This window comes from Cygnus olor, chromosome 1, assembly GCF_009769625.2.
Source record: "Cygnus olor isolate bCygOlo1 chromosome 1, bCygOlo1.pri.v2, whole genome shotgun sequence".
In the NCBI taxonomy this organism is placed as follows: domain Eukaryota; kingdom Metazoa; phylum Chordata; class Aves; order Anseriformes; family Anatidae; genus Cygnus; species Cygnus olor.
In genome coordinates, this window is record NC_049169.1 from 6,068,671 (window position 1) to 6,088,380 (window position 19,710).

The window sequence follows — 19,710 nt, forward strand, 5'->3', positions numbered from 1 at the left end:
AGAACTATGTGGAGGGTTACCAAGCATTTAATGTCACAATATGTAAACGCTTTAGCAGATTTCTTGACACTTGTAAGCATCAGAGCGCAGGTTTTGCTGAAGTGTCTAGCACATTGCTTGTGCTGAAGGGCTGTGTCCAGCTGAATGTGGATGGGGTCCCGCAAGGCTGTGGGCACTGACCATGCATTGCACCAAACAATTCAGGAACACAGGCAAATGTCCCAAAAGCATGGGCCTCTGTGCAGCTCCACAGTGTCACCTCACTGAGTTCTGAAATGGGAGGAATCTGCAAATGACTTATTTCCTTGTGCACCCCTTTCACTCTCCAACTTTTGCCTCTACTGCCTTTTCATTTCAATAAGCCTTCTGGGGCTTCAGGGACCTTTGTTTGGTGCTAGCAACATGGCGAGCATCACAAGAAATCCACTGCTGGAGACTCAGAAACTGCTTTTGGCAATTGGTATCTGATCATCTAGTTGTGGAAAATGAGAAGCTGAGGAGTCTGCTGGTGTTTGGTTGTGGGGAAGAGAGAGATAAATAATATGTGGTTGCTCTCATGCTTTTTTATTTGAATTAAACCATTTATCAGTTGTAGAGCATGGAAATCGTTTGAAAGAGAGTCTTTTCTGTTACCTGGTTTTCTCCAGGAGTAACATCAAGGCACTTTGGAGGTGCCACACGTGCATCTTTGCCACACCAAAGTTAGAAGAAGTGTGAGCAGTACTGCACAACCCTTTTCCAGAGAGAACATCATTGCCAGGCCTGCACCCATAACCCAAATATTCTTGTGGAAGCAGGATCTGTGGATAAGATAGACATGGAGACCTGTCATGCAGTTATTGATGGTGCTTAACTGAGATGCAAAGGTTGACACTAGTTCACCTGCACTTCCCATGTAGTCAAAGGGAGCTCCTTGGTGAGTTGGACTGGAAATATTAGGGGGAAACATGCATCTTTTTCTGCTCACTGTGGAGGAAGCCAAGAGTGACTACCCTCTTGGGCTTCTCTGTTAAGTTTCCAAAGTTAAGTAGGATTAATCAGGCCAAAGCATGTCTGGAGGAACCAGCTATATGAAGAGTTTGGTCATGCAAAGTGTGCTCACCTTGGGACTCAGAATTAGGATCCAGTTTGTTCATGTTCGTGAGCTGGGATCATACCTTTATCAGATAACTTGGTTTAGCTTAAGCCTTCCTCCCTCTGTGGCTTAGGATATACATGTGTCTTCCACTAAAACATTCAAGCTGGTGGAAACAGTCTGCCTTCCACAGGAGAGAGCTTTTTGCAAGTAGATCTATGCCATTTCTTATGCTGCCTCCATTAATTTAGAAAGATTTTGGTTTTAAGCAATGTTTTCCCTGGTTAGGTATCTCACTACTAAAATATATGTATTTCATTTTAAATGTGTATGTCAGACTAATAAAAGCAAATTCAAACTTGATACCTTTCAAGGAATTTTAGAGGAATCGTTTAGCCCAGAACCTCAGTTTGGCCAGGTTTTACATCAGGGAGTTTCAAATGCCTCCATCTACAGGGTGTTTTCACAGGTTCTGATTTATTTCTTCCTCCCCACAAATTAATGTCCTAACTCTGAACCACAGACCCTATAAAAGTATGAATCTGGGGACTAGAATCACTAAAAAATCACTAACCGTTTTTTAACATCTTGCACAAAGTTGTCATGTGTCAGATGACATGAGAAAGGTCAAAAAATGTATTCTGTAGTAAATCTAACTGAAGATTTATATTCCAGTTCTTTCCTTTTAATCAATGCTAATAAACTTTTAAAGAAAGAAAAAAAAAAAAAAAGAGAGAGAGAGAAGAAAAGAGCATCTTCTATATATAAAATATTAGGTAGTGAATTTAAAGTATTAAAGAAGTGACATGATTTTTTTATCATGCAATAAAGTTAATTAGGAAGGGTGAAAGCTTCTGAAATAACTGTTTATACTAATTTATTTATAAAATAATAAAAATATTTTGTAGCTATTCGTTTTATTTTTATGGCAACTGTATAGAAATTGATCCATTTCCTTCTCTTTGGAGAGTATATAAAAGGAAATATGTAATCTGTAAATACTCTTTCTTCAAAGTCTAACTCAGCATTATTAGGTAACGAATCAAGAGTTCTCAACCAATATTTGCAGCTAAAGATCACTTCACCTAATTCAAACTATAATACTTGCAGTGGCTCTCCCTTCCATATAGGACAATGCTACATTAGCTATCTCTACAGGCAAATTCATGGATGCTGAGTTGTTCTAATAAGCCTACATTTCACATCGGACCGTACAGGAGTAAAGTCCACTTATCACATCACATTCACAGCTAAAGGTTCTCTTGGTAGATGCATCCACTCATCTGGGTACAAAATCCAAGACGTTAAACCTCCACTTCATTTTCACTTGTACATCAGTTTCTCCTGAACATTGTTCTGTCTTCTGATACCTTGTTTTTAAATATCCACAATCATTCCTAATGTTCATAGTTATGTGAAACAATCCTTCTCCATAGATCACCATAAGATCATTTTAAAATAGGCTTGATAGAATTTTTAAATGTGTGTGATTTTTTTTAGTTGTAATTTAAGAGGATGAGTACCCATTAAATTCTCATCTGTAATTATTAACATTGTTTGCATTCATTCATGCATGTTCATATACATAGCTTATACATTTGTACATATTGTGAAAGTTCACTTTCTTTAGATTGTGCCCATAAGAACACAAAGTCTTTGATTTTCCACATGACACATCTAAAAGTGATTATCTTGGCATTGCTGAAAGTCTGAAATAAAAATATTCCTGTTTAGACAGAGCAGGTTCTACTTATACCTTAAACAGACTTTAAATTAAAGCAGAAAATAAATGATTCTATAAACAGCTGTGTTCGTTCTCTCTTTCTCTCAGATCTGCTGCTCTGTTGCCTCCCCTGTTTCTCTTTGCTCTTTTGATCAGCTTTCTCCTCCTTCCCCTTAGTTGCCGGCCAGATGTTCTTATGACATGTAGATCTTTCCAACTAAATTATTTGCTTTGTAGAGTAGCCATGTCTGCAGTCACAACCTGGCCAGTTGTAAGTTGTTTCAAGTGATGTATTGTCTTAAAAAACAAACAAAACAAAACAAAAAACCCCTCTGATGTGTGTTTATGTGTTAGAATCTGTGATTTGCATATGCTGCAATTTTTGCCCCTTCCTTGTTGAGGGTGGGGGAAGCAACAGAGCATGTAATTTAAGTAAATAGGGGATTTTGTTCCTTCTGGTTCCCCTGTCTTCCAGATGCTGAGATGCTCTGAGTCAGCACTGTTGAATGCTAGAGGGAGGCAGCACACACCTTTTCTAACGGAGAGAGGCAGTGGATACCAGTCTTGCTTACGCTTTAAAGAGGAAACTTTTCATTCCACTGCTGCGCAAATATTAATCTTCAGCATTTACGCAACATTTTGAACTTATGTGGTTTCTGTCTGTGATATTTTATTTTCATGATGCTCCTTGGATGCTCCCAGGTGGAAAAAGTAACACTAGAAAAGACCTCTTGCATCATCCAGACTGACCCGCATTTTGTAGGTCTGTAAGTAATTGCTACCCCCATGACTCAGAAAGGAAAGCTAGGTATATAATATAAAAGATCTGCCATAACAGACAAAAGAAGATGCTAGCAAATGTTAGACTGTTTTTATTGCATGTCTTAAAAAAAAAAAAAAAAAAGAGAGACAAAAAAAACGCTATGATTTGCTGCATCTTTACTATATGAGCTTGAAAATAATTTTCCTTTTCCTGCACACCATGATGACACCCCCAGATACTGTGGCTATGATTAACACACACAATGCATAAAGTTAGTATTTGTCTTGAAGACACCATGGAGTGCACACATGCAGCTGCCCCTACAATTGATCAATATGGTATTACCATGAAATTGTATTAAGATACATACTGGTGAGAAATGGTGTCTCTGTATCTTGGGTTATCATATTCTCAAACAGTGAAGAAACGTACCAACCTGTGTGTACATGCAGAGTACAACTAGCAAGTGCAGGACTCCAGTACCATGTGATTAGTGATCTGATAAAATGTCAAATTGCTGAAGTCTGCAACCAAATTTTATCTCCCGTATACAGCTATCTTAAAGGCTGTATAAACAAACAAGAAGTCAAAAGAGGAAACTGAGACAAACACATGATAATTTGTTCAAGATTAAAACAAGCAATAACCTCAAGAGCAGAGGTGATGCCTAATGAGACATAACCCATGGAGTTATAGCCCCTTTCTTGCTACTCACATTCACCAGTGAAACTGTCCAGTCACATTTAGAGATTTCTAACAACCTAAGAGCTGCAGGTGATGAGTTTTTCATTTTGCTAGGAGATTTTAAGGGGAGACACCTAAACGAACTGTCTGCTCTCCCAAAGCACACTGGAAAGACCCCATGTGTTCCACTTCTGAAGTTGAAGGTGATTTTCTTTTTGCTTCAAACTTTACATGGGTGTAGTATATAGGTCTGCTTCAGACCTGGAAGTCCTGCTTAGCTTCAGCTTGAGCGTTGGAGGTGTCCTGAAGGCAGGGTACATCCACATCCGGAAGTGGCAGATGTGCTTAGGGCACCAGGGTGGTCACAGCACAACGCATGTGTCCTGCCTGGTGATGCTGAAGCAGAAACATGAGAATTGTCGCCTTCGTTTTTTGCGTGTAAGTGGAATTCATCTTGCCTAATGTATGTATTTAAAAGTTGGGTATCTCCTCCCCTTGTAGTCAATGGAGAGAGATGTTAATACTCTTTAGGATAACTAATATCTTTGCACTGACAATAGAGAAACCCTAGATGACTAGCTTTGACTAATTGCTCAGCTTCAACGGTAGGATTTAACCATCTAGAACAGTAAAATGCTATCAGATTAGAAGAATAGCTTTTCATACAAAACAACTGATTTGAGAATAAATAACCACACAGAACGACAGATAACGAGGACGTAGACTCCTCCTGTGAGAAGTATTTGTGTGACTCCCAACAATACACTGTTTTAAATAGCTCTTAGTGTTATGTATATTTATTGTCACGGTGCTCTATGCAATTCATTGGGTTTTTCCATTTTAAGGATGTAGATGTGAGCAAGAGGTTAATTGGCTTGCATAAGATCTGACACGGGAACGTGGTGAAATGGGAAAATGAATCACGGCTTTCTATTGCTCTCACGATTGCATTCATGATTTTTGGGCATTCATGATTTTGGGGCAGTTGTCCTGGACTTTTGTCCACCATTCTTCTGCCATGAAATATAGTTTGTTGCTTGGCTGGCAGTATTGCTTGCTTAGTATAGAAAAAAAAAAAATACTATGTTTAGGACTTCTGAATACTTTAAAAATTTTGTAGACAAACAAGTGTCAAAGAATCCTCTAAAGTAGAAGAAGAGAGCAGAAGACAGTTTTTTAATTGATATAAATCATTAATATTACTACTGGTTGCCACAGAAGTTTTGATCATTTTCTCTCTAAATGGTTGGTATTCCTGGGGCCTTTAAAGGTTTTGCAATCCTGCATAATTAGTTCAACAAATTCATAGACCCTGTGTACAGGGCTTGGGTTTACTTTAAATACAAGGCAACAAAACTATTAACCTTCCAATGTCCACCACTGCATGTAAGTTGTGTAGAACATTCTGCAATATATACATACCAGTTATGAATCTACAATCAATTTTAGTGTTAAATGTTGAATTTAAACTCCACAGCTGGACTTTCATCTTGAAAGAAGCCAGATAGCCCTGTGCATCTGGTTTAATCTTCCCTTAAGCCATATTATTTTAAAGGCACTCCTGCTTAGTACATCTTACAATTGAAAAATAATACTCATATTCCTTCTCATCCTCAGCAGCTCTGATCCCTCTACAGATGTTGCTCTGTCAGACATTTCATTATGTGTGATAGAAAACATAGGTTCTTTTTGTCTGTCTGTGTTACCGCTTTGTGGATTTTATTTTCTTTTTCTTTATTTATTCCTTTGGCCGTAGATGAGTCCTTCCTTAATACTTCACTTTATTTCCTATTGCTGCTGCTCCGCCGTCTTTCTAAGTACAGAAACGATGGAGAACTTGCAATTGCGTGGAGCTGCCCAACAGAAGCCCATTGATTCCCCACCAAAGGGCTCTGTGGGAGCCATTCTACTCCAGCCTGAAAAGAAATCTTTGTTCCCTCAGCTGGTAGTGTCTTAAGATGCCAATACTTGCCATATTTTTGGAAAACTGTAGCAGTTTATCAGACTGTTTGACACTTCCCATTCAGATGTATATTCTTGAGCATACTCTGGTATTTGCCTCCGTTCATACATCAGTCTCATGAGCATGAGACAGGTCTGGAGCAGCCCAGGCGTCACGGTGAGTTACGCCGCTCAAAAGTCATTAGAAGACAAACGGCGAAGGAGGAGGAATCTGGAGTGCTGGTGCCCATGCCTGAAATGGTAGTAATGGATTTAGTATTTGGGGCAGGAGGTATGGGATTTGTCATGTTGGTTTAGTATTTTCCTGGCCGCCTTCCATGACTGTTCAGATATTTTTAGCATGAAGTACAAGCTATGTTGTCTTAGTTGACCTTGGAACATGACATTTTAACATGGCATTGGTTTGAATTGCTAATCATTAAAATGATTTATTATTTTTTATTACAAGAGCAACTAGAATCCCAGTCATGTTTTGCAGATGAAAAGGGAAGCAAACCGAAACCCGTCTTCTCTTGACTTGCAGTCCTTCATGATATCCATATTTCCCCAACTACTGTCTTCATCTCTTTCTCTCTACATCATTACAAGTAGATTAGACCTAGTTTTGTTTTTGTCACTTGTCTTTTGGTCATTTGATAAATATTATACCAGAATGACTGAAACTAATCCCAAGGTCTCACAGTGCTAAATGAGAAGCATAGAACAAAAGGATCGTTTCTGCTGCAATTTATGACCTTAATAGACGTTTACAGCTGCTATCTGGAAGGCAAGAAGTTGCTATCAGTATATTTATACTGGTGATTGCTCCCTCTTTGCTTTCATTCCCAGGCTCAAGTTTACCAGAAAGATCAAGCCCCTAAATGCGAAGTTCTGTTCAGGAAATAGAAGCGTTAGCACTGCATCAGGATATCACAGCAGTATATTTTAAGACACTGGCATATAATGTAGGAAAGAAGTTCAGACCAACCACAGATATAGCTGGAAGTCTACAAAAGTTTGGATTCAAAATTCGAGGTCCAGATCTATTTCAAGCTTAGTGTATTTGACTCCTACTGGGCTCTTTGAGTAGCTTTCATTTTTCGATGACTGTGTTCATTGAGTTTTGCATGTGCCTACGTGAACAGGACCTCAGAGAAAATGACAATCATTGTTAAGATGCATTTTACTGCGTCAGTGATGCAGAGAAGCCTTTGGCTGAAAAAAGCGTCAAGGTCTTGTTGACATTTTAAGCACCAACTCAAGCATCTGATGTAGATTTAAAACAAACAAAAATGAAAGAAAGCAAACAAACAAAAAAGAAAAAAAAAACACCAGCTATCTTCCTGCCCCCAAAGTAGCTGCATTCACCGCCAGAAGCCGAAACCAAGATGTGAAAATAAACCTCTCTTTGACTACCCTGGCAACTGGGAAGCCCACGACCAATTTCTACAAATCACATGGCGGATCTCTGAATTAGGGCCCAAAAGACTGTTTCCTTGAAATCAGAGTCATGCTATAGTTCCTTTCATACATCGGAAGTGAGTAAATCATTGAATAATGCAGCCCCTTTCCTGTCTGTGAGAACTCTGCCAAACCAAGTGCATGGGACTGGGTTCATACAAACTCAGTGCCTTGATAAAGCAACGTAGAGGATTTGTGTTTTGGAGGGGGTTAAAATTGCCCAGATAAGCAGAAAACTTGCAGAAGATCCCCAGGTGCCTGCATTAATACTCCCCAGTCACTCTGATGTGAGCTGGCAGGTCCCATAAAGCCACTCAGCCTTGAACAGGGAAGGGAAGGAGGCAGGGAACAAGAGCTCCAGCTGCGACTCCAAAGCCCCAGAAAGAGCCTCTAACCCAATTCCCTTCAAGTGCACAAGCCTTGCGAGCCGCAGCATCTGTTTGCCACTGTATTCACCGAGTTCACAGGGCAAACAAAAGATCCATATCAAGCACGCATCCTTCCGGGGGGGGAAAGCCTCCCCTCCTTCACCCATATATTTTTCCCTGTTGTCTTTCAGTTATTTTTTTTTTTTCGGGGGGGGGGGGAGATGTCACTAATTTTTTTATTTTTTTTTTCTTGATGGTAATTAAGAGAGCTAACACCAGCTAGGCTAGAGTGAACGCAAACAAGACCCCTATAGGCAGCACAGTGCATTAATGTAAAATATGCCCAGACAACATAACTTGTCAGAGAGGATTATTTCTGCTTAGTGAATCTGCAGGGGCCCCTTTGCTCCACCACTCAGCGTCTGCCTAGAGAGAGAAAGAGAGAAAGAGTAGCCATTAGTGAGTAGCTACTGTGGCATTGATGTTTGAGCGCACTTCTGAACTGGCTTTTGTTGAGAATATCGGTGCAGAAAGCATGCGCTGTCCCAAATCCGCTGTTACTATGAGAAATGAGGAGCTGCTTTTAAGGTATGTTGTCTCCTTTGTTTTAACGCGTGCTTTCGAGTTGCCTGGGCCCGCTGCAACTATAACCGTGCTGGGTATTAAGTAGTTTCCCTATTTAAAGGAAAAGACAGGCATTGCTGCGTGCAAGGAGCGTTTCACTAGTTAGAATCGCACATTTCACGTCTGACGACAAATGTACGGAGAGGGCAAGAAGACAAAAAAAATAATATATTTATATCTGTTTTTCCTAAATGAGAGCTGGTATTTCTTTTATCACCTCCTTTGCAATGTTTCTGCCTGCTTCATTATTATGCACTGGGCATGGAATAAGCATGGAAAAAGCTCAGGGAGACTCCATATTAGAGCTAGTGCCCTAAATACCACTTTAATTTTCACTTAGCCTATGTAAATAGTTATTAATGCTCTACCTCGTCCTCGCCACTTGAAGATGTTTTAAAAATATGTAAATACTCCCATATGTGGGATTACACATATATTCTTAATGTTCCAAGGTTTAGCGGGGGGCCAGCATCGACTACTCTTTTCAGAGACACACACACACACACGCAGACACACGCACACGCGCACACACACACACACTCGGAATTATGCTGGAATTGGCACCCTGCTTTGAAAAATGTAGTCTTTTGTTTATTTGCTAGCAGACATCATAGCATTGAATACATCTTTTGGTCTGACAATGGGACAGCTGAACAATGGTGCTGTCAAACTAGCTTAATGTATGTCTGGCGGTGGGGTGGGTTTTGTTTTTGTTGTTGTTTTTGTTTTTTCTTTTCTCAGCCCCTTTGTCATTTCCCTTAATCTTTTTGTATATGCGGTAGAATATGAAGTCCATCACCTAATTTGTGAAGGTTGTTTCATTTGAGATCCGCTGCTAATAGTGCAGGGAGGGGGAGGTTTGCATCTTACAATTATGTCCATTGCATTAAGTTGGAGATTTATTGCTAGCAACCTCTCCTTTAACTGTGGAGAGAAAACTTATTGATTCTGAAAGCTTACAATACTGCTGTCAATCTGGCAAATACACAGTTGCCAAATGTGCCCTTGCATGATTTTATGCCTGATCATATCAACTTTAACTGCTGTTTTGAAGACACTGTTTCTAATTTTGTTTAGGTAATGAAAATGCAATAAAAATGATAAATCCGATCTCAAAGTGGGAGCCCATGCTACTTTCCCTTTTTATAATCCAGCTATTAGCATATTTTAAGGTCAGGCAGAATAATTTACCTGGATGATTCCTATTCCTATCCCAAAATCTAACAAATTATTCATATGACATTTCATGAATTATCTATCTATTTAGACAGCCATAGTTTAGGATTAGAACAGTTAACAATTTTTGTTTTGCATTTGGAAAAACGCTCACGTACATTATGCATTATGAAAAGGAACTGTTACAAAGCTATTTAAAATTTTTGAGTTGTTTCTTGGACAACAGCTTATGTCTTAAATAAAATGAATTGTCATCAGTCTTGTGGAGTTTCTGAAGCTGCTTAAAGTCTTTAAGTAGTTTACACGTTAAGTAAATATGTCACTTTTAGCAATAATTGTAATAATTTTCTGAGAGAACAGGTGGATAGTTATCAGTGTGGTTTATTTTTTGCTTGGGTCAATTAATTTTAAGGGTTTCATGATTTTTTTTTCCAACTGGATTCCAGTGCTTGATTTATACAGGCTCAGGGAGCTATAAGACCCCTTAATTTAAAAAAAAAAAAAAAAAAAGTGAAGATTTATTGGTGGGGTTCAGAGCTTTCTGAAGCATGTATTTTCAACAAAAAAATGTTTTATGGGGAGACTCTTGAATACTTGCTATGCTTTTTTGCATTTTTTCTATTGTTGTCTCATCTCCTTCCCTTGTGTGTTGAGATGGTATAAATCAATACAAAAGAGTTTACATGAACAAAAAGGTAATATCACATAAAATACTCTTGAAGCCTAGAGGTTATGGATTATCAGGTAGTGCTTGCATGCTGCGTGTTGTGCATAAACAAGAAGAGAGAAAGGTTGGTGTTTAATATAATGGGACCATGCAATAATTCACTTTCTTGGGAGAACTTCTCACGAGCCAAACATTAACTAGTTCACAACTGCTCTTGGCTACCAGAACTGGGGTGTGTTATGCTTTACCAAGTTATCCGCCTGTAGCCCGTGCTTTCTAGCAGACGCTGCCCTTTGTGAGTGGCAGCCAAGTGAATACCTCGCTCCCGCTGACATGGAAATGACCCGTTGGTGGCTGCCCAGAGCAGGGTGGGTGCCACTCCTGTAGCAGTCACCCAGAGCCACCTGGGCAGCACAGCCACCCTCCACTTGTAAGGACTATTCAATACTAAAACTCTTTCCTAAGCGCTCTTCTAACAGGTGAGTTCATACTAAACTTATAGTAGCTCCTATGTTTTCAGATGAAATGCTGCATAAAATACATACAAGACAGGTTTGTGTCTTGGATTGTCAATTACTTTGTTCTTTTCCAAGGGTATTTTCTGACGTGCCATTCACATCAAAGACTAATTTTTTGAATTATTCTGGGTGAACCCTCCTCCAAAAAAAAAAAAAAAATCTTTCTATGCATATTTACTGAAATATTGCTTTTTGAGCCATAACAATTATTATTAACATCAAAGAGGGTGAAGCAGATCTGTAACATAAGCTATTCCATAGCATGCTTGAACAGAAGTGCCAGCTTTTGAGAGGCTATAGGTTCAGAGCTCTCATGCATTAACATCACAGGTGTCCTTAGCGTTACCTGTGCTGAATCTCACCCAGTCACAAAGCAATGTGGTGCCCAGCAGTTGTCAAACTTGGCAACATCTGTTTCCATAACAGTGCTAAGAGAGCTCATTCAGACTGTGCATGAGTTGTTATTTGTTCTTGCAATAAGCAGGTGTAATGCCAAAAAGAAATACTGTCCTCGGTTGTACCTGGCAGAGCAAGGTGTTAACCTGGGACCCGGCTTCCCATTCTGCCACAGGAGATGGGAGTGAACTATATTTATTAGCCTGGAGTCTTTGTCTGTATTTTTTTCCAGATTCATGGAGCACAATCTCTAACATCAACATGTTAATATTCTCTTTGTTAAATGAGAATAAAACTGAAGTGTTTCTGTTATCAAATTTAAGTATATAAGATTGCAAACTATACCTTTGGGGCTGAAAAACAAAGGAGAGCATTCAATTAATATTCATATCTAGAAGTTTTACTGCAAGTGTAGATTGTGCTTGAATACTTAAGAAGTCATTCAGGAGTGAATCAATACTAATTATTGTAATCAGGAGGGTTAATTAGCTGAAGATGCCGCTGATGGAAAGTTCACTGCTTACAGCCCTGAAAACACCTAAGTTGATGAAATCTGAAAGCAAGATGTCGAAGAGGACTTTATATAGAGAGAAAGGCTTGGCTTTCCTTTGACAGTTGAAGAGCTAGTTGTTCCAAAGGGGAAGCATGGCTTCTACTTTGTGTTTTGCACGATATTAATTTGGGGAGTATTAGATGATGCAACTAAATCTGTCTTGATGATATTTTGTGGTAGTTTCTCATTAAATGCAAGTACCATTTTGGATAACCTGTGCTGTCTCTGCAGCATTCATTTACAGATTACCATAAATTAATATGGATAGTCTTATGCATTTGAAATCTTGTTCTAATAGTGCTATTGGAAAGAGTTTTTATTTTTTATTTTTAACTATTTGTGTGCAGGCATGGGGTCTTTACATGTTCTGTGTACGTAAACTGTCTGTCGAATATGCAGGTATCCATCTGTGTGTATCCCTTATGTGTGCAAGTAAGTTTAAATATTTGTTCATTGTGGCTGTTTATTTCTATAGTCCTGTGCCTCCAGAACTCCCACTCAGTTTCTATCTACAAAAAAAAAAAAAGTATTCAACTACATATAATTCAGAAACCAGTTATTGAACAAGCAGTTCATGAAATTTAAGGGAGATTATAAGGGATAAAGACTGAAAAGGTACAACAGAAGAAAACCATTTTCTTTTCCCTTAATTAGAGCAGTTGTGCTTCTTAAAGTGAGCGTTACTGAATTCAGGAAAATCTAGCTATGTCAAATCTTTTCTCACAAGTGAATTGTGGCAAGCTTTCTTTCATGCTGGCTAGTTGTTTTTGTGTTTTTTTCTTTCTTTTTTCCCCCTCTCCCTCTAGTTATATCTATTTAGGTTATAATCAAGAGGAATGTCTGGATGTTTATTTTAGCACACTGTAGAAAAAAAAAAATAATAAATCTCTCTCTGTTTCACACACACGCTCATGTAAAGCCCCTGAAGTAAAGTGATGTTTTTAGAAGAAAGAAATTCTGTTTCAAAACATATCCTTCTTCACTCTCTAATGACATTAGAGATTATCACGTGCAGGTGCTATTTATCTTTGCAACTGCTTCCCTATGACTGTTTTACTGCTTCCAACACATTTACTTGTATGTCAGCCGTATAAAAGGTAACTGAAAATGGCAGCTGTTGAGAAAGCATGTCGCCATGCCTGGAATGACATGCATTATCAGGGCAGCAGGAGTTGCTGGCTCCACAGCCCATTTCGACTTGACCTGCCAAATGATTGGCTGCCTGGGATAGTGATGAATCGCTGGAGTTTATGAAACAGGACTGCTGGCATCCTCACAGAGGAAATAAAAACTGGATTTTTCCTCTAACACTCTCGTCATGGCAAAAATACAGCTTTTTTGTTGTTGTTGTTTGTTTCGCTTTTGTGTTTTTTCGCCCTGCAGCGGAAGCAAATACAGCAATTTAATTCGCTTTAATACTGGGCTTGGCAAGTTAATGATGCACTGAAGGTTAGCTCTCTTTATGGGATAGAAGGGGGCAGGAGCGAATGTCTAGGCAGGAATTTTTGCAAATTTGGGGTAAATTTTGATCTGGACCTTAATTTTTTCATCTTTCACTCTGGGCTTGAGACTCACGTAATGTGAGTAGTAACGAGCTCGAGCAGGATGCAAAAAGGATTTTAGCTGTTCTCACTCACAACTTTATTCTCTCTGCTGTCCTAAGGATCAGTGACCATTTCATGAGCTAATATCAGCCAGATACATCTTCAGGGTTTCTCAAATAATGGCTAAATTGACATTTCTGGAAAGCATTGACTCTCAAATTTGCACTCACTTTCTAGGTGGTTCATGAAATTATATTATGCATTAAGACCACATCACTGGATTAGGCTCTTAGGAGTCAGTGCTTGTAGGAAAGTATCGTGGTCTGTAAACCTGCCAGTGCACTGACAAGACTGACACAGTGTGGATCAGAAGCTGCCCTGCAAAATGCAGCCAAGTAAAAATGATCCTCATATTTCAATTAAAACACTCAACATTGTGTTGGGAGGGTGGGGAGCAGAGAAAATTACTTGCTTCTCTGTCCATGCAGTGAAGTTGGCGGCTGATGTGCTAGCCTGTGTCCCCTCTTCTGGTAGAATAACCTAATTTTAGGTTAACTCTCTCTGATTCAGAGGAATAGGATTATCAAAGAAATTGCTTAGGAAGTTTTAAATATGGCACTTATATAAAGATAATGCTTTCTGCCATTACGTTAGAGAGGGTTTTTCTTGAGTCTTACGCTTTGCTGCCTAAGCTTTTCTCCACTAGTTCTGAAAAGCAATTTGCATGCTCACATTCGCTATTAGACTTCTTCACCTTCCTCCGAATAATTCAGCAGTGGCTGCTGCTAGACGCCGGATGCCGGAGGGGCTGCCTCACTCTTGTTATTTAAGGCACAGCCTTCTGATGTCCCTGCAAGGTTTCTGAAACAGAGGGCAAACTTTTGCCGCGTGGGGAGAGGTGGTGTTGGGAACTGTTGCACGTGCCCTTGGGAGCGCGAGGGGGAAATGCTGTCCTTGCACTGGAGTTCCCATGGCAGCAAATCAGCAGGTCATCTTCAAGAGCAGCCTTTGAGGATGCCAGACAAAAGTCTGTCACGGGCAGAGGGCTGGAGGGGAAAAAAAATGATAGAAAATCAGAGAGAGGAGGTGGGAATTTACTATCCCTTTTAGACAAATAGAGGAGTGAAGAGAAAAGCAAGGGCACCCTGACGTAGATCATCTGGAAATTGAACCTTGCAAGTGTAGATAGCTGCGGATGATGTGATAGCTGTGCTGTGGAGTGAATTTAAGATTCAAATCCTGCACCTGCTCTCCCTGGAAGCTGCAGGTCAGCATCTGAAGAATTGAGGCCCTCTAGAAAGGAAATGGTGAATTATCAGAAAACTTAAATTCTTGGAGACCCTATTTTCAACTGTAATAATCTCTTGGTTTCATTTTCCTTTTCTTCTGCCTAAAAAAAATATCTATTTTCAGCTAAAATGTGAGGAAGAAGCTCACTCTAAAGCTTGAGAATTTGTCTGCATCATTTCAGCCCACATTTAATTTTAATGAGAGGGTTATATAACCCCCTTTAAAAATAACAAAACACTAACAGAACTGCATCGGCAACATCAGGTGTTCTGCAGTGCTGCTCAGATGAATCATACGGAGATTTGTCTGTGTACGGCTCATGAACATACATTTAACTTAGTTAACCCCCATGCCTGAACATAGCAATTCAGAGTGACCAAATTTTTTTCTAAAGAGGCATTTCCACAAAAGGATGCCAAACTTGTTGCCTGCCCTAGGAACCTCATGGTTTGCTCATTTTTGTGTATTAAATAGATGTAAAAGTTCCAGATGAATTATTGTGACTCTACTGAAGGGAATCATTTTATGTTAAAAACTGAGCTGGTTTTAATGTCTTGCTTCAGAACAGGAAGCCAATGTTCCTATTTGTTGCACTGAGCCCCAAATCTCTGAAATTGTTAAGAACATCCCATTTAACAGGCAGCTCTGGGAGTAATAAACATTTGACTTTATAAATGTTCCTTTTGGAGAGAGAACTCAGGGAGGAAAAATTGAATCAGTGATTGTGAACCTGAACATCTTGGTTTGGATTCAGTCTTTGACTTTGCTATGTCCCCGAGCCAGTGGCTGCTGGAAGATGGAAGGGGTGACAGTACACTTGCCCTACTCATACTCTTTCTCTTAGCACCCATTACAAGCCATTATCAGAGATGGGAGCGTGGACTACATGGACCTTATGGACCTATGTGGCAATACTCATAGTGTGTATTTATGAAAAAACAACAACAAAACAAACAAACAAACAAACAAAACAGGCATGTGGAGTTTTCTGCATGTCTGAATGCCCTACAGTTGCTGTAGGAGCCTTTTCTTTCCTTCCTTCATGTCTGAGGTTTAATGGGTTCTGTCTGCAGGAAATAATGATGTCAAACAAAGCCAGTTACTTTACATATTATCAGGACAATTGTTTGTTATTTCTGAGGACTGAGGTGTGTGCTAGGCACTTCATGAACAAATGAAAAAAAGACCTTAAAGATGTTGCAAATTGAGCGTAAGGTGAGAGCCAATTGTTGGCAGTGAAAAGGGAGGTAAAACACGTGGCAGAAGCGAATGAGAAGGAAGATGGAGGTTAATGTTACGAAGATCATACAGTTAGTCAAAAGTGTGATGCAGCAGATTAATTTAGATACTGTAATAAACCTCTCAGATATGTTCACATTTTGTTTTAAAAATAACTCTACTTTTGGCTTCATGTCCCTTTTGATGTTCCTTATCCATCCTCTTGCCTTGCTGGTGCCCTGTTATAATTTCACACCTGCGTTTGCCCATCTCTTTTGGAGTGGGTGCTGCCCCCAGCATTGCCTCCTGATCCAGCCTTTTGCTGTACCCAGCCCGTGCTCACCACCTGCTTCCCTGATCCCGCATCTCTCACAACAACCAGCCCCATGAGCTGGGCAAAACCCTCCAGGAATCTCAACGTGATGATAAAATGAGAGTGTTTTTATCTCTCCTAGTGTGGATTTAGGCTGGGGTAAGAGATTTTTGGTTATGGTGGGCTTTTTCCCCTGCCCTGTGAAAGCGTTAGTAGGGCTCTTGAGCATCGTGAGGATGGAGCTCCACACATATGAGCACCAGATGTGTGATCCCTCCTATCCCGTCATACAAGATTATAGTTCATCACGTGAAGATGCTATAATGTCCAAATCCAATATTATTAAGTTCCCGCTGTAGGTTGTTCTTCTAGGGTTATCTGGCAAGGTGGCTGTTTTGCCCATAGTGTGAGATCAAAATCAGATCTGCCCCAAGCACGCAGAACCTTTGTTTCTTTCCTTGTTCAGTTGTGGTCGGTGCTGGAATCAGTCATCAGGTGAGAAGATAAACTAGTTCATAAAATATAAAAGAAAAAAAAAAAAAGAAAAAAAAAAGAAAGGAAAAAAGTCAATACTTGTTGTCAAGTTGTGACTGGGATGAAAAAAGCCTTGGTCTTGTGTACATACGCACAAGGCGCTACAAAAAGGCAACACCTACGGATCAATAGCGATGCTCTTCTATAGGGCTGTAAATAAATAACAGGACGATGAGGCTCGGTCCTGCAGATATTTACTTGTTGCTATTTACACGTGTGCCACGGAGAGCCTGACTGGAGCAAATGGTACCAACCAGCTGCTGCTGGCATCAACACTGCTCAGCATGAGCACTGAGCAGGATCAGACCCCGGTGGCATGTTTGACCAACCCAAGTATTTGCATGTGGTTAACAATGTCAGCTGTTCCTCCAAACTTTTTTAAAAGCCCTCTGTAACATAGAGTGTCTGCCTTGTGCCACAAAATCCTGCCTAATTGTTTCAAGAAAGATGAGTTATTACCCGCAAAATGGAACAAAGGCCTCATACCCACAGTATGATGAAATCACCTCTTCAGTGGGAATAAAATAGCAAAAAAAAAAAAAAAAAAAGTGAGTGGGAAGTTTTACTATAGCAACCAAGTTTACATAATATCAGTGTGCTTCAAGTGAAAGCTCTAGAAATGCTTAATTTGAGGTGCCTTTCTACAGGGCTAATTTGAAATGACGTTTATTTCTGAAAATTACTGATTAGTTGCAAGAGCCTGTAGAGCTGGGGGGAAACCTCACAAGCAACTAAGATTTCTGTACTTAACATTCATTGATAAGTTCTAACCAATAATTTAATTTTTCCTTTTAAAAGGCTTTTGATTATTTGCAAATTGTTGTATTTCTCAAACCATGCTGAAGGGAAGGCTGTCATGTGTTTGGTTTTGTTTCAGGTGAGAACATAAGGCAAATAAAAATTCCTTACTGAAAGGTTAAGGCTTCATAATGCAAAACTTTATTCCAATGCCAGACCTAATTGGCAAAGATGGACTTGTTACAAATAATCAAAATCTTCACAAATAGTAAAATAGTGCAGAATTGGGTCCATTACTTTGGCCACTCAAAGAAATTTCTGCTTTTTGCTTTAATTGCTTTCTGCTTTTACACCATTGTGCAGTTCTGCCCGGACACTTTGTGCAGCTTGTGCTCATGCGCTTTTCTTTTCTTTTTCTCCCCCTTTCTTGACCCTGCAGAAGTTAAGCTGATAGGCTTCCCAGCTCACTGCTGGGCAGGTAGGCTTACGTCCCACCACACAAAACAAGATGCTCTATTTTCTGCTATTAGCCATGCTACTCCTTTCCAGCTCATGGTTTGCCTGGAAGATTATTTCTTTGTGAAAGATAGTGAACACCTCATTTGCATTCACCAGCGCTATCTCGACCAGATTTCTTTTTCCCCCCTCACATTAGTGCAAGATCCTGAGTGATTCTACTGGAGTCATTTGAGCCTGCTCCAAATTTACACCACTGCCACCGAGCTCTGATTCTGCCTCCTCTGCGAGAAACTTGCTTTGATGCCAGAGATAAGCTGAATCCAGAGCATGTTCATTGGCTTAGGGGGGAATAAAGCAGAGGATTTGAACTCTCTTCATGCTGCCTTGCAGGCTCGGTGGAGAGTGAAGTCACTCGGAAACTTTCCCTTGAAGTGATTCCAACAGCAGCATTTCCTTGGTGCAATACTGGGAGGCATGCTGATTAAAAGAATGGCAATTAAGGAAGGGGTGAAGAGCGGGTCTGGAGAAGGGAGGAGAGGTGAGCTGGATTTGGCTGCAGTACCTGCAAGTGAAGGGGTGCCTGCTTTGTCACTCGCTGAATGAGAAGGATAGGCAGTGATGTCAGGGTGCTCATACGCTTCGGAGTGACCTGCGTAGCCTTTCTCTTTCTCCAGCCCTACCTTTTTCACATGGGCTTTTCTGCTCTGAGGAGGTGTTTGTTTTCAAAGACTGGGTTGTTTGGAGAACTGCATCTAGTGCTCTGGGTTTGAAAAGCTGCTTGAACGGTGACTAATCTGTAAATAGGAGGTGGAAATGCTTTATCTGCCTTGTTAGATGCGTGGAGAAACTGAGGCACTGAGAGTAAACTGTGCAACCATGGGACAAGTGGGGTCTGGGCCTCTGAAATGAGGGGAGGTTGGCAAGGACGCGACATTTATAGCCAGAATAGGATTAAACCCCCAAAACTGCTGATTCCAAATTCCAGGTTCCTTCCTCAAAACTGCCATATGCTCCACCAGCTGAAAGTGCTTAATATTGGTGGACAGTGGTAGCACAGCAATAATGCAGCTCCACTAAGTTCCTGTTTACCTCTACTGTCTGATTCATGCTATGAAAATTAATGCGGCTTCATTTGCTATTCCCCCTCCCCATTTCCCTCTGTACTGTAGTAACGGACCAAAGCTTTCATTTTTTACCTCAGCAGTGTTCCTTCATTTTTAATAAAAGTTGCTATTTTGTGCCGGTCAGGAAACTGGCATTACCATTACAAATAACAGAGCCAAGACTGTAACAGTGTGCGAAACATGCACATTTTTTTTTGTTTTTGTTTTTCACTGCTTGCCCTCTGCATTCAAGAGTTAATTCATACGTAGGCACTACATAATTTATGTTTGAGAACCATATTATTTGAATGCAGTTTCTCCCTATAAACTTTCCTCGAGTCATATCTCAGTATCTTTTATGGGCTGGGTTCCTTTTTGCATTTGACCCTGTTCCTGCCTCTAACTTTTAAATGGCAAAAGCAAATGTGCTTTGAAAAGTGTGTTACACTGTAGTTGTTAAATAAAGCAATAACCTATGCACTTGTAATGCTTTCTCTATGACCTACTTACATACTACTTCACCCTCCTTATAGTATGATTAAAAGCTGCTTTGAATCCACTA

At 40.0% G+C, this 19,710-nt stretch overlaps 1 protein-coding gene across 13 annotated transcripts in view; it reads left to right on the plus strand.

The window, feature by feature from the left end:
• CELF2 (CUGBP Elav-like family member 2) overlaps positions 1 to 19,710 on the plus strand; it is a 455,245-nt gene that overhangs the window by 187,784 nt on the left and 247,751 nt on the right. For 2 of the 13 annotated variants that reach the window (XM_040546884.1, XM_040546895.1), the window contains exon 1: positions 8,464 to 8,603. The exons of 6 other annotated variants lie outside the window; for them this stretch is intronic. In XM_040546884.1, the coding sequence (XP_040402818.1) occupies positions 8,497 to 8,603 (107 nt within the window). In that variant the 5' untranslated portion in view covers positions 8,464 to 8,496. Of the gene's footprint in view, positions 1 to 8,422; positions 8,604 to 19,710 lie in introns of those variants that run through there. 5 more of the 13 variants (XM_040546939.1, XM_040546948.1, XM_040546957.1 and 2 more) reach the window with 5 other exon arrangements.